Source organism: Vulpes vulpes, chromosome 11 (assembly GCF_048418805.1).
Source record: "Vulpes vulpes isolate BD-2025 chromosome 11, VulVul3, whole genome shotgun sequence".
Taxonomy (NCBI): domain Eukaryota; kingdom Metazoa; phylum Chordata; class Mammalia; order Carnivora; family Canidae; genus Vulpes; species Vulpes vulpes.
The window spans coordinates 100,628,724-100,643,854 of record NC_132790.1 but is presented as its reverse complement, the minus strand read 5'-3'; the positions used below and the strand labels follow the sequence as shown (position 1 = coordinate 100,643,854).

The window sequence follows — 15,131 nt, the reverse complement described above, 5'->3', positions numbered from 1 at the left end:
ACCCGCAATGAAATCTTCTCATAAAGCGACTAAATATTAGTGCCAGATTGGTTTGTTCTCTAACAATTGGGCCTGCATATATAATAGATTGACAGCCTCAAGAGCTATTAATAATCTGAATGTGAAAAATTCAAGAAGCAGGATCGAACTGAAAATAATCTTTGATTCAATCTTAACCATTTCCTGTGATTAAAACATTATCCTTATAAAATGCCAGGACCCCAAGAATACTTCCACTACACAGTTTTACATTTTCTTCAGTCATCAAAATGGAAGCCAAGGTAACTTACCTCATCTGAAATTTGACCTCCAAATGTCACCCATGTTCCTAGAAAAGAATAAATATTTGCACATTATTTATAATCATTTTTCTAATATTATGCATAATGAGAGGAAGCACTTTTTCTTACAGGGCTACTTCAGTAGGCTGTTCCCAAAGGTATCCAGATAAGGGGAGTGTCTGGATGAACTTCAGCCTTTCTCCTCCCCTCAGGAAATACTCCAGTAGGAGTCTGCATTCCTCTGCAGGAAGGGATGCCTGTTTGCACTCCCAAGACCTCGTATATGCTAATGGCAGCCCTGGCCTACAAAATGCTTTTCCTTCTGATAGAGGACCATGAATGATAGTGCAAGAGTACAGCACTACCAAGCCTGTTTTGGCTGCACAGGCAATTTTCCTGAAGCCACTCATTCTGAAGGTACAAGGGAAAAGGTACATGAAGCCACCATTTCTGAAAACAAATGAAGGTAAGACCTTGTGTTAAAGAAGGGCTCTTCCGTTCTTCATCTCCAACGAGGGACTCTGTTTTGTATTCCCTATGACCTTTCAAAAGGAATCCTCTCAGATGTCCATCCAGTCCCCACTTTCACCCCCTGTAAGTGACAATGAAGTACCTTCTCTGTTATAACCCGCTCTTCTGGAATGGAAATCTCTGTTGGTTTGGGAGTGGATGCAAGAGCTGGAATGAGGATTGGGAAGATGGGGAGAGAGGCATAAACAACAGCCAAATATTTGCATTTGCAAAGCAGCAGGGAAGCAGACACTGGTACTTGCCATGCCATTCTACGGTCACCACCATCATTCATTCCCAAGTTGATCCATTTTTTTGTTTTTAGCCCTGATTATATGCTGGGCAAAGGCATTACTCCCGGGTGCTTGGGACAGTGAGGTAATCGACCTAGTTCTTTTCCAGGAGCTCAGTTTACAATACTACAAAGCTAGACTGAGGCAAACACAAGGCAGTAAGGGAGAGAGTATCTAGTATAGTAGAGTCTATCTAGACTGGAGGGTGATGGTACTCTAGAAAGACTTCTTGGGAGAGGTGACACTTGGGTTGAGTTGCAAAGGAGGTAACTGAATGATGAAGGAAAGAACAGGCATTCCAGGTCTGGATAGGAGCCCAAGCAAGGTAAGAGGGTGACAGGGGTCAGCGTGGGGTGACAGACATCAGCATGTGCTGACAAGCTGTGGTGGGTCACTAAGCAGAGTAAGACAACATGATGCAGAGGTGGGGGGTGGGTGGACAGGAGCGAGAGCCGGGGCACAATGGGTGCTCGTGGCACATACAGAGGAGTGTGTTTGGAGTCATATGTTTCGCGTTTTGCAACAGTCATAGTCAGCATTTATGAACACCTTACAAATGCTGACAGTACAGTAAGAAATGTCTATGCAGTTATTTCTAATCAATTTAGCAAACTTATAAGGTAGTTGTGTTATCCCCACTTCCAGGTGAAGAATCTGTCAACTAGACTAGTAAGTGAAATACCCAGGATTCCCCAAACAGGCCTGGCTTCAAGAAGGCGATCCTTTTCACTACATCTCACTGCCTCATTAGGATATTTCCAAATTAATTACGGCATTTGGATTCCATACTCCATAGAAACACGCTGATGTAATTGTACCTTTTCTCTTCTTAGTTCTCAGGAACTATAACAAAAGTAGGATACAAATTGTTTTACTGTTCCATTGACAACTTCAGAAGTTACTGATGGGCAGCCCACACTTGCAGATTTGTGTTGCCTGGCTAAAGCAATGTTGACCCTCTTGGTATTTTAATAAATTTTGACTAAGGTACATAATTTAAATAATTAGGAAATTTTTCTTTAAAGTATCTGATTCCCAGCTTCTCTTGACAACAGAAGGCTGCTGTCCCCCCGCAAGGCAGACATGCCCTGAATCAGAGGGGCAGTGCTCCCCGGGGAAGGGTTTCACGATCCCTAGTTCACGAAAGCCCACATACCTTCCTTTGCATCCCACACTAGAATCAAATAGCAGTTGTTAATTACTGCTGGGTTTTTTCCTTTTTTTTTTTTTTTTTTACCGTAAAGTTAAGAAAAAGGTGAGTTTGTGTATCTCCTAAGAAAGAGATGCATATCCTCCCCCCAAAAAAGATAGGAGTGCGCTTTTTGGGGGAGCTTGGGGAGTTGGATGGGAAGGCTATTCAAACAAAGAACATGCACAGAAAAATAACAACTTAAGGCACCATAAAAAACCAGCCATGACAGGTGTACCGGAAAGATGGGCGTTGATGAACTTAATGGATTGAAAAAATGATAGCGTCTGTTTTTGAATGAGAATAAAATAAGCGATCTCCTGTGAAATGTAATTCTCTATTAAAGAAAAAATTGCCCGGGCATCAAAACCTTTTTACAGACAATGCTTTTTATAAGAGTCTCTTTTGAATGCAGCAGAAATTATGTGTCCAGAGCATAAACAAGCATTTGCAAACGTTAGCTTAACCGGAAACATAACCAGAAACATCGTAGCTCAGCATGTTACAAATACGGTTGAGAACTTTCAAGATAAGTTAAATTATTGGTGGCACTTTCTGTTGCAGCAAATGAGAACACGGCTGTGAATAATTGCAGACCATTAGCTCTATTTATTTGTGATGGGGGCAGAATTTTGGAGGGGTCAGAGAGCTTTTAGACAAGGAGTCCCTGAAAGGCAAAACATCAGGAAATGGCTTACTTTGCAATGAGCAAGTTTTCAAACCATGGGATGTAGAACGCACTGTTGCAACTTCCGAGTGTTACTGCACACTAGGCTCTCAACAGAGGATGGGGTCGATGTTGGATTTGTCAAGCCACAAATCCGAGGTAGCAGTATTTGGTAGGGGCATTATACCTAAGTCCATTAGTTTCATCACTCATTAGGAATCGCTTTGGGCTAAAAAGCTGAAATGGGACAAGTAATTAGTACCACGAATTAGCTATTCTTCTGTATCTTGGAGCAAAATCAGGTCAGTGTTGGTTGATAAATTTCCTGGCTTCCTTGTGCTGTGATACTGCAGAGATTTCTTTTAACTGTTCATGTCATGAGAGGAAATAGTCTTATCTCCACTTAACCGCAAAGATTGGCTCAAAGTTGCAAGCTTCTTACTGATACTACAGTGCACTTACACCTTCTGAATATTTTTCTATGGGGCACTTGCAAGTTGTTTGTGCAAATGTCTCATTTGCTTCTCTCAGTCCTGGCAAAATTGGAGTCTTTGGGAAATTCATTTGGTTAGGAATAACATCATCTACTTTCTTAGGTTGAAATCAGTTTCCGGAAATGAAAATAATAGTTTGAAATTCATTCTCCCAAATAGGGCCATTGAATACTGGATTTCAAACTTTATGAAAAGAAACTGGCATTATTTAGCTTACCTTTCTTAATTTTTATCTTTTTATTTTTTAAGTAGGGTCCACGCCCAACATGGAGCCCAGTGTGGGGCTTGAACTCACAATCTAGAGATCAAGATCTGAGCTGAGATAGACGCTTAACCAACCGAGCCACCCAGGTGCCCCAGCTAATTTTTGATAGTACAAATGAAGGACTATGATTTAAAGTTATTGCACAGTAGTACCAAATGGTACCAAACACTGAATATAATAATGTTGAAAGCTGGAATTATACACATATCTTGGAGGAATCACCTTATTGGCAAGAACGGTTTACAGAGATTTGATCCGTGTTGGGAGAGCCTACGTTTAGGAGAAGCTTTATCCCAAAATGAATAAAGAAAACCCCCTACCTACCACCCCCAGTTGAAGTATTTAATGCTATATTCCGTATACCACAGTGAAAATACATGGAGCCTCACTGATATTTTGGTTCAGAAGAAATCAATGTTAGGCTTCTGATTTCACATCAAAGCAGTAATGAATTTGTGGAAACCCCCCCTCCCCAGAAATCATTGTTTTTCTTTTTCAGCTAGTTAAAAAATCTTTAATATAAATAGAATATGGGTATCATATATACATTTACATTAAGTTACATGCCCATGCTATAGCTTAGCAAAAATAAAGAATGGTGCCATTTCTGGAACCCTGTTATTCTTACATTCTGCTTACTTTGTTCAGGTCTGCTACCTCCCTGGTCCTTCTGACATTTCCTACTTATTTATCTTACAGTTATTTGCTTACAAACTTTCACATTTTTTACTAGGGAGTAAGCTGTCTGAGGGTTAAGATTCTACTCCATTCATCTTATGTGCACAGCCCTAAAAGGTAAGTCAGTCCTTAGTGGATGGTCAACAAGTTTTCATTAAATTAGGCTGAATTGCCTTTTTGACTGTTAATCTGCAAAATACTGGGAGAGTTTCCCACCAAACATGTTTATTGACTTGTAGAAACATGAGTAATGCTCGTTAACAGCTCTTCTGGTCCCCAGGTGATTGATGTGTTTCTCCCTGCCCCCAGGAACCCACCTAGCCAAACCAGCCGAACCCCCTCCCTGAGAAGTACAAGGGAAGGTCCTTCTCCCAGACTGCAAGGCCCCCAGTGAGGAGGGGGTGGGACCCTATAGGCAGAGTTCACCAGCCACCCCCAGTGAAGAGCTAGTGCTTATAAACAGGACCTGTACCCTTCTGAGGGTGAGAGATCAAGCAGCAGCCTTCCAGACAGGAGAACTCTGCTTGTTTGATTTTACTCTTTACTTCTCCCCTCCAGAAGATATAAAGTGGTTATTAGTTAATAGGATTCTCAAAAACCCTCTGTGACAAGTTTCTTAATCATTTTTCTGCCTCTAATGAGAACATGCCTTCTTGAGACTTAGTATAGTGTATGATTATTTCACTGTGAAATCTCAAATTAGTGGGATGTTACTTAGAAGATAATTTTACTCAACTGACACTTGTTATTTCTAGCCTTTCAAAAGCAGAGTAGAAAGAGAACTTCGAATTGTTACTGTCTTCTGATAAAACTCCTTTATACACCAAGGAACATATGCTTTGAAAATCTGTTTGTATCCAATGCATAAAGCTACCATGGCATAGAAAAATGATTCAACTGTAAGAAAAGAAAACTGCTTTGCACATGCATGCCTTTGCACACTGCGTGCACACTCACTCCCCCCTCCCCCCACTATCTCAGTTACTTAGTTGCCTTGTTGGTGGTTTACAGGACGATTGCTTCTTGTTATTCAGGAGATATGTTGTTTATCATTTAATAACCTCCTTGTTTGAGTATGAAGAGATATTTAGACATTTAGGTGTAATAATGTTCGTTCAAGTCAGCTACCTCACTGGCCCTTTAACATCCAGATTATCATAGTGCAGTTAATCAAAACCAGGATATTTTTCAAAAAGCAAGATATTAACATTGGTACAGTACTGTTAACTAAATTGAAGGTCCCTTCTGAATTTCAGTGTCTTTTTCTGTCCCAGCATCCTGTGCAGGATCCAACATTGCATTTAGTCATAATGTCTCCTTAGTCTCCTTGGATCCATGACAGTTCCTGAGTCTTCCCTTGTCTTTCATGACCTTGACATTTCTGAAAAGTACTAGTCAAGTACATTGTACAATGTCCCTCAACCTAGGTTTGAACATTTTAAGGTTATAGATTTGGTGACTTTCTTTTATATATTGGAGTTTGACCTGCTTACAGTTTGAGATTTCTTTAATAACTATTAAGAAGGGAATGATTAATGCAATTGTAATATTTATTATCTATTTAATATTTATATATGTAATATATATTTACAGTAAGTTTTCTGTACTCTTTCATTCAACTAGTATTAATTGAGTATACCATGTACTTAATTACCAGAATACACCATTGAACAAAACTAAAAATTATTTCTGGAGATTTATAAGGAAAAATAAAATAATGAGAAAAATTAAATATACAATACTTATTTATGAATGTTAATTTTGTAAGAAAAATATAAAGTACATAGTGCTTACTGATGAATGTTAGAGTCATTTTTATAAGGCAGGGCTAGGGTATATGAAATGTCAGGGAGTGAGCGTTGAGATTTTAGATAGGGTGGCCAGATGAAGTTCACAAAGACAGTGGCTTTTGAGAAAAGATCCAAAGAAAGTAGAAGAGCTCACCATGCAGCCATCTGGAGGAACAGTATTCCAATTTCAGGGTGAACTGTGTGGAACGGGGCTTGTTGCATGTTCAGGGTCAATGAGGAGGCCCATGTGGGCAAAGAAGAAAAAGTGAGGTCCAAGGAGTCAGAGAACAAATCATGTAGGGTCATTAGTCTGAGTCTGAAACACCGAGCACCAATTAGGAGGCTGTTGTGATAATACAGGTGAGATAGGACAGTGGTTTGGTTTCAGATTGTAGTAGTGAGGATGGTGAGAAGTACTTGAATTTTGGATACTTTTTGAAGGAGAGCCTATAGGATTTGCAGATTAAAAGGATGTGGAGTATGAGAGAAGGTGAGACTTTAAGGACAGCAGCAAGGTCAAAGGAAGGGGAGAATGGAGAACTAGTTCAACACATTTCATTGTGGATTTAACAATTCTTGTTTTGCAAGTAGAGCACATGTCAACTCTAGGTAGTCAAGGCTGGCCAAATGGCCAAAGGGTATTTACTGTAGAAGTGTGTAGAGTTACTAATCTGTTACATCACTGAAAGTTTACGGTTCGAGATTCAAACCCCAGATCTCATTGACCTTAGACAACTCACTGGGCAAAACTAATGTGTTCACTATCTCATTTGTATAGAATTATTCCTAGAGAGGGGTGGAGTTGGACGTAGGTGCATCCCCCCAAACCACATTGGAAAGCAAGAAACCATGTGAGTCCAAGACTGATATGGAGGAGGGGGGACTAAGCTATTAGCTATCACCTGAGATCAGGTCCAGGGCCTTACCCAGCGTGCACTTTCCTGTGTGAGCTTTGGGCTGAGTCTTCTGGGAATGGAACCTTTTCTCATGTCCTTGTCCCTGGGAAATCCCACTTATTGTTCAGTATCTAGCCTCAGAATTCAGTGCTGTGGGACACAGTTCCATAACACTTCCCTTGATGAGTCAGAATGAGTATTTTAGTGTTTTAGGTCCCGTTCCAACCTCTTGATTTCTAGTTTCCTTACACACAAAATTTGGAACTTCAAGCTTCCTTCATCTTTATGATTTTATGATTCTGTGGTTGGATTTTGAGGGGAGAAGTCATCACCCCATTCACTCTTCTCCTGCCACTTTGAACAAACCAGTCTTACTGTACTGACAACATTGCTTTTGTACCTAGCTAATTTATTTTCTCATAGGACTTTCCCATCAATTATCCTGAGGGCAAGGACGAAGTTTAATTTTTTAATCCTAGCCACTGAAGTGGAGCCTGCATACAATATGTACTTAATAATCCATTTGTTGAATCCATAAATAAACATTTTAAAACCATGGACATTCCAGCCCTAGTAAGAAGGGGGTCTCTAACCCAAGAACATGTACAACATGTTGGTTGCTTCCCTCACTCACTACCCTGGATGAGTGGTTTTCAGTTCTGGCTGCACATTTGCATTGCCTGGGGAGCTTTAAATGGTGGCCTTTAATGGTCCATCACTGGATCAGTTAAATCAGAATCTCTGGGGACAAGACCTTGGCATCAGAATTTGTAAAAGGTGCTGAGATAATTCCAATTGCAGCCAGGGATGAGGACCACAGTTCTAGACTCTTCCCATGGTGAGATTTTAGTATGTCCTCCTTTTCTTTATACCTGTGTGGCTGCTACAGATCAACTAAATACTGATCTGTGTCTGTGTGCCTGGGATATGGCTCAAGATCCTGTCTTGTTCCAATGGCGCAGACAAAACGTTCTTCCTTGTTCTGGTTTTGCATCTGTTGATGTTTTCCACAGAGCCTGGCCCTTATTTTTGGATCCAAGCTGCAGCCTGGTTTTTCATTTTTGGCTTCTAGTGTATTGCTAATGAGCATCTGGCCCAAGTTAACAAATATGATAACAACTTAGCCTTTTCTTTTTTGATTACCTCTTCTTGCAAGAACCAGTAATACCACTCCAGCTCTGGGGAAAGCGGGAGGTTGAGGGGGTGCTTTCACACCTGCACTTTAATAAATGAGCTTGAAATAGCACTGAAAGTAGGTAAGGAAGTGGTAAAGGCCATGTGGAAGAAAAGTGGGCTTTCAGGCAGGTAAAGTGCAAGTAGTATTCCCATTTATAGGCAACTCTGTAAGATCTGAAGAATCTCCATATTTTATAGATGAGGAAGCAGAGTGGTAGAGAAGTATCTTTCCACAGTTAGTTAGTTGTGGGGTGTCCAATGCCATGGTCTCTCCCAGCCCCATGCTGCTTTCTGGTAGTGATGCCTCCCCCCAAGGTCCCTCTACTCTGTTCCAGACTAGTGGTATGTATAGTGTGTGCTCTAAATGCTTGTAATAATACCCCGCTTTCATAAAACAACCAAGGTTCTTTCCTCTACCAAATGCCTCCTCCACTGAACCTTCCTTATAAGTTTTTCACCAGTTTCTGCCCCCAAATTGCCACATCTGTGAAGAATGGCATACACATGCCCCCAGTCTTCTGAGCCACCTATATGGTCCCACGTTTTCTCAACTCAACCTGAGGACAAGTTTTAACTTGTTTTCCTATAAGCCCTCACACACAGAACCTTTCTGGGCTTTAAGCTCTCAAAGCCTTATGAACCTTAGCGCCAAGGCTAAGGGCCAGGCAATAATGAGGTGTGCCTGTGGTTGAAGGAATTCTGGGGCAGGGTGTACCGGCAGGCAAAGCAGTGGCAAAGGGGAGCTGGTCTTAGACTAGGGCTAGGTTGGACTTCCCAGAAAAACCTATGAAAAGTTGAACCCTGGGGCTTCTCTTAAAGCCTATGTGTAGCCTTGAAGTTGTGAGGGTTAAATGGCTAGAACTGACATTAGGTTCTTCATGATCCTTATTAAAAATGTACAAATATTTGATATTTTCCTTCTTTCTTTGATTTAAAGTTTTATGTACTTCAGTGTCAAGGGATACTGCTAGGTCCACTCTAAGATTTGTTATAGGGCAAATCTGCCTGGAACCATTTTGTTTTTGTTTCTCCATGAATCTGATCAGTAAAAGTTTAAAGACAAGAATGTAGCGGTGGAAGTATTGGATGCAGGATGGGGGCATGAAGTTTAGAAGAGGCAGCTTTGCATTATAAGGCTGAACTGTGGGGTTTACATTACTTAATGGGCTGTTGTGAACATAACATAGGAATGAAATTTCACTGCCCTGCATCTTCCATCAGGAAACAATGACCCACTCCCCACATTTAGATGTCTGAGTGATACATAGTAAGAAAACACTATGGAGGTGCCTCAAAAAGTTAAAAATAGAGCTACCCCTTATGATCTAGCAATTGAATTACTAGGTATTTACCCCAAACATACAAATGTAATCATCCAGAGAGGCACCTGCACCCCAATGTTTATAGCAGCAGTGTTCACAGTAGCCAAACTATGGAAAGAGCCCAGATGTCCACTGACAGATGAATGGATAAAGAAGTTATATATATATATATATATATAAAATGGAATATTACTCAGCCATAAAAAATTAAATCTTGCTGTTTACAATGTGGATAGAACTAGAGGGTATTATGCTAAGTGAAATAAGTCAATCAGAGAGAGACAACTATCATATGACCTCACTCATATATTTAAGAAACAAAACAAAGGAGTGTAGAGGAAGGGAAGGAAAAATAAAGATGAAATCGGAGAGGGAGATAAACCATAAGAGACTTTTTTTTTTTTCATAAGAGACTCTTAATCATAGGAAACAAACTGAGGGTTGCTGGAGGGGAGGGGGCTGGGCAAATGGAGTAACTGGGTGATGGACATTAAGGAGGGCATGTGATGTAATGAGCACTGGGTATTATATACAACTGATGAATCACTGAATTCTACCTCTGAAACTAATACACTATATCTTAATAGAATTTAAATAAAATTAAGTTAAAAATAAATCCATAGCTTAAGCTCCTTAAATTTCCTTACCTAGATATGACTCCCAAATTGATTGATTTAACACCTTGAGCCTATTAAAAGTTAAAGCCAAGAAGATTCTTAGGTGAGTTTTTTTCCAGTATGTTTTTTGTGCCCACACTGTTGAAGTGAATATTATACTTTTTATAACCGGAAGCATTTAAAAAAATCATTACTTCACTGGGAAATCCGTTCATAAACAAGGATTTCAATAAATTATAGCTCTTCCTCCTTCTTGAACATGAAAAAAAAGTGTTTATATTTTGTTAGTATTCTATATTAAGTTTCTTGGTTAAAATTCCTCATATTTTCTCATATTGATAATTACATGAAAAGATTTCTTCTGGTGAAGTTTCCAGGGCACTTATAACCACCATGCATCATTCATATACCTTATTCATTTTATTCTTTGGAATAACTCCTGTAAGAGATATACAGACTAGTTACTATAGGTGAAATTAATAAAAAAAAACATAATAAAATTAGATTAATTATCTAATTTATTTTTAAAAAATCTAATAAAATTAGATTTCTATGGGACACCACGGCTAAATGGCAGTTACATTTTTTATTTTAAACAAATTATTTTAATATAGATTATATATATTAATGTTATATATACAGAGATACATAACTATTTCTTTGGATTTATCCTTTTCTTTCCACAGAAGTTACTATGAATGAGAACTCTAGAATATAAAGAGTTCTATGCCTACATGTAGATGTAGACATATAGATATGTCATCTGTATCTATATTTATCTCTATTTTTTAAAATTTATTTTTTGCCTTTCCACAGAAGTTACTATGAATGAGAACTCTCTAGAAAACACTGCTGTCAAGAAGTCTGAAAGTTGTGGCCTCCTTTATGTTTTATTTCTAAAAAGTTCACATAAAATCTTTATCTTAGGGATATATTTCCTTGATAGTGAGTTCTTGTCCTCCCCAACAGTAAGTTTTGAATAACTCTGGTGTATCTGTACATAAAAACCATGAGGTGTGTTCAAAGGACTATCAGGATATGCTAGAAAATAAATTTAATTCCATGGTGAGGCAAAGAAACTTTTAGTGAAAATAAGATGAGGGTAATACATTGTAATAAAGAATGAAAAATATTTTATGACAGTCTTCAAATTTTACGTGTTGGACTCTGAGCTTGATTTTATAGTATTAAGTGTTAATATTTAATATTTTAATTATTTTAATTAATATTTAATATCCCTACTTCCTAATGAAAGTAGGAATACAAAATGACCCACTTATTTTTTTTTTACTAAGTTTTGAAATGTTGAGAAATTAAAACTTGAGGAAATATGTAAGGGGTAACTTAGGAAAATTTTAGAGATTGAAAAGTCCCCAACCCGGTTACACTCAAATTAACGCAGTTTCATAGATTTATGGATTTACATAAAAATTAGCTTATTTTACCTATGCCTGATGGTTACTGTCTTTTTTTCCTTCAACCTATAACATCCTTTTCTTAATGGAAAATTTGTAGCTGTATCAAGTGGATGGAGTATTTTTGCATCTCCCATAGAACTGTGCATGGAAGTTTTTAATGCACTTATTTTCTAAGTGGCAGAGATATTCCTTTTTCAGAAGTTATGTATAGAAATTTATGTTGAAGAAAAATGAAGCAATACTAAATCAAAAGCATGTTGCTATATTTGTAGTCTTACGAGATCCCATTTAATCCAAATTCTACAGAGAGTCATTCTCCTCTGAAATGGCTTTTTATACAATACTATAAAAAAGTAATTAGAGTATGGGAGAAGCCTAATCTGGACACTGATGTTCCCAGCCAGGCTTTGGCTTTGAGGTGATGGCAGTAAAGCCACATAGTCCCAATTTTACAGGAATGGAAGGAAGTTTCCTAAGATACTGTATGAAAAGTCATCCAGAAATTTAGGTAACCAGAGATACCAAAGAATATAAAAGTAATACTTTCTGTCAACAACATTTTGGAATATTCTCAAACACAGAAGACAGACCTTCTTGAGACATTTTCAAAACTACTAACATTTTCAAAACTAGCATAATCTGTCTCCCCAGAGACCATATAAAACTCGGCACATTGGAGGAGCTTGTTAAGTGTTTTATTACCGAATGAATCCAAGAACAGTGGACAAGAAATGATCAGTGTAGAAGTAATGTTCATTAAACTTTTTTATTGCCTGCTGATCTTTTTTTCATTAATTCCTTGCTTGGAAACAAATTAGATTCCAGCTATGGCCTTTGTGAGTTAGTAGTCTGGGTATCCAATAACCACTGCTCTAGTATGTATATGAAAGAACATTCCAGAAGCAGGCTGGAGGTTGGCATGGGTCTGAGAACCATTATGGTCGGATAACACTTGCATTTGCCTTCTTAAGCACTGATAGTCTCGCTACTCTTCCTGCAGCACCAGGGGCTCTGGTTTCAGGAAATATGGAGAGTATTCCCAGAAGAAGAAACTGCTCGGGGAGCAAAAATATCTCCATGGTGACTTTCCATCTTTGGTCATTTTGTGATTAGTTAAGAACCTTAGGGAGTACTCACTATGAAGGACTAGAACTGTCTACTAACTAGGGAAGAATACATCATCTTGGTGAAGAATGTGCCACCAAAAGATCTGATGAATACAGTGCCTCATGGTTCCTGAAGGTCAGGTGGAGATCGCTGCCCACGCTCCACAAGGATAGGGAAAGATCCATCTTATTTATCACTGTCCCTCCTGTACTGAGATCAGAGCTCAAGTTTGCAGGTCAACTCTCTCTTGGGTCCTGAAATGATTTCTCTAGTTTTTCAACAATCCTAAAGGGTAGGTGCTCTCATTTCCTCTCAGTTACACCTGAGATTGAGTATGTCCATGGATAAATAGATTCAGCTTGGAGACTTTACTCGTCTCTACAACGAATGACAATACCCACTCCAGGATTGCTGTGAGAACTCGGTGAGATGACAAAGCCAGCCAGTGCTTTTTGAGAACTCCTATCATGCCAGGCACTGTGCTACATACTTTATAGACATTATGTCACTTGAAACTCATGACCACTCTGTGATTTGAGTTTATTTGCTGGAATATTTGAGCCAGGATGTGAGCCCAGGCATTCTGGCTTCACAGCCCACGCTCCTAATGATTTCAACAGCATATATCCAGTGTCTAGCACAGTGCTACGCATACAACAGATGCTCACTAAATGTTACTTTCCTTCTCATCTTCCAAAGAGATAATATTTGAAGCACCAGAAATTCCATAAGAAGATAAATGACTTTTCCAGAGACTGCAGTGAATGCCAAAGCCAAAATTAGGATGTATCAATTCTAACAGTATACCCATCTTAACAAAGCTGGGGAAAGTTTATAATTTACTTTGGATTTTTCTGAAGTGACCCAGGGAGAAAGGTCAATAGGCTAAAATATTCCAAAAATGCCACAAAATTCTGAATTTTAATTGGGGACCAAAGCTAAATGAAAAACACCAGACACACTAAAAGTGTCCATGTTAAATGCAGCCACCTGATGAGCAAAAACTTTGGGCAGTGAGCTGGGGCTGCCTCAACTGTTCAGAAGCAGAGTTTGGAGCTTTGTCCAGGCCAGTGATCCTCAACTCTAGTCCAATTAATAGGACCACTGGGGAGCTGATGCCCTGCTCCTCTTCAGTCAGTCTGATTTAGTTGGTCTGAGGAAGAGCCCAGGCACATTTTTTTTTTTTTTAACTCCTATGTGACTATAATGGCCACCAGAGACGAAAACTAGTCCAGGCAGCAGTCGGGGACTCATTGGAATGGACTCGATCCCTCTACAACATGGGCCCAGTATGACATCAAGGCTGGACCCAGAGAGTGAAGAACAACTCAACAAAGGTTGAAGGTGGCCTTGATCCCAAACTCGAGACTGGAATGTCCTGCAGGGTTTTTAGCTCTCATCAAACAAAGGGTTACAGACTATTCTTTCAAGATTCTCTCTTTGGTGCTTTGCCCTTCATTTTATTAGTACTATTAACCTTGTGCAAAAAATCCCAGTGGCAGTAAATGACTGTAGCAAAAATAGCTTAGTGGAAATAAAAAACGGGTGGAATAAGAAAAAAAAAAGCATCAGCAGTCTTGTTTTCTGGGACAAGATGACAAGGGCCACCAATCCTGATGGAGCAGGGTGCAAGTGAGACACATCAGTCTGATGGGGTCAAGGCAGGATTTTTCCCACTGGCGCCGTGTACAAAGATTAATTCAATATGGAGACCTGAAAGCTTACCAGAAGCCTAGGCAGAGGCGGGCTACTAGGTCATTCTGCCATTCTTGCATATATTATTAAGTCTAGACAACTCTTGATTTCCCTTTAATAGGTTTTCATGCCTATGGAACCCATATTCAAACAGAAATTTGAAAAATTCATTTCAAAGACAAACATGAACACATTTTCAATTTTCCGTGTTACTCTTCCTGGCAGAGGGAACGGAGGATCCGCCGTCTCCTTCGTATGGCTCCGTGGGGCAACTGGAGGCTGACACGGCAGCCACTGATCCACCTGACCGAGATGCCAAGGCTTCAGGGTCACACTGGGGTAGGAGCTACCGACGTTCAGCACAGCTTCGATGTCGCAAACTCCAAAGTATAAACCTGAATTTTTTTTTTAAAGGATTCTTGACAGGCCGTGGCTATTAGTGCGAACAGTTGACAGTGTCGGAGGAGTGGAAAGGGAAGGCCACAAGGTGCCAGGAAATGTAGATGCGACGGTGCAGACGATTCTGTCCCTGATTCCTTCCTTGACCCCCAAGGTGAGGCTGGCCCCGTGACGTGACTCGCCGCGCCCGCAGCCCCGGGACCGGCTCTAACAGCCGCCCTTTCCCCTCTCCTCCCGGCCTGGCCCCTGGCTCCTCCTCGGGGACCTCCCCGCACCGACTCCGCCTCGCTCCCGGGTCGGCTTTGCCCGGATTCCGCTTTGTTCTCTGACAGGA

General features: G+C 39.8%; 1 protein-coding gene across 7 annotated transcripts in view; it reads right to left on the bottom strand.

The window, feature by feature from the left end:
- Positions 1-15,131, bottom strand: part of KCNAB1 (potassium voltage-gated channel subfamily A regulatory beta subunit 1) — a 362,126-nt gene that overhangs the window by 78,552 nt on the left and 268,443 nt on the right. For all 7 annotated transcript variants that reach the window (XM_072727225.1, XM_026006130.2, XM_026006136.2 and 4 more), the window contains one exon: positions 291-328. In XM_072727225.1, coding sequence (XP_072583326.1) covers positions 291-328 — 38 coding nt within the window. The remainder of the gene's footprint in view (positions 1-290; positions 329-15,131) is intronic.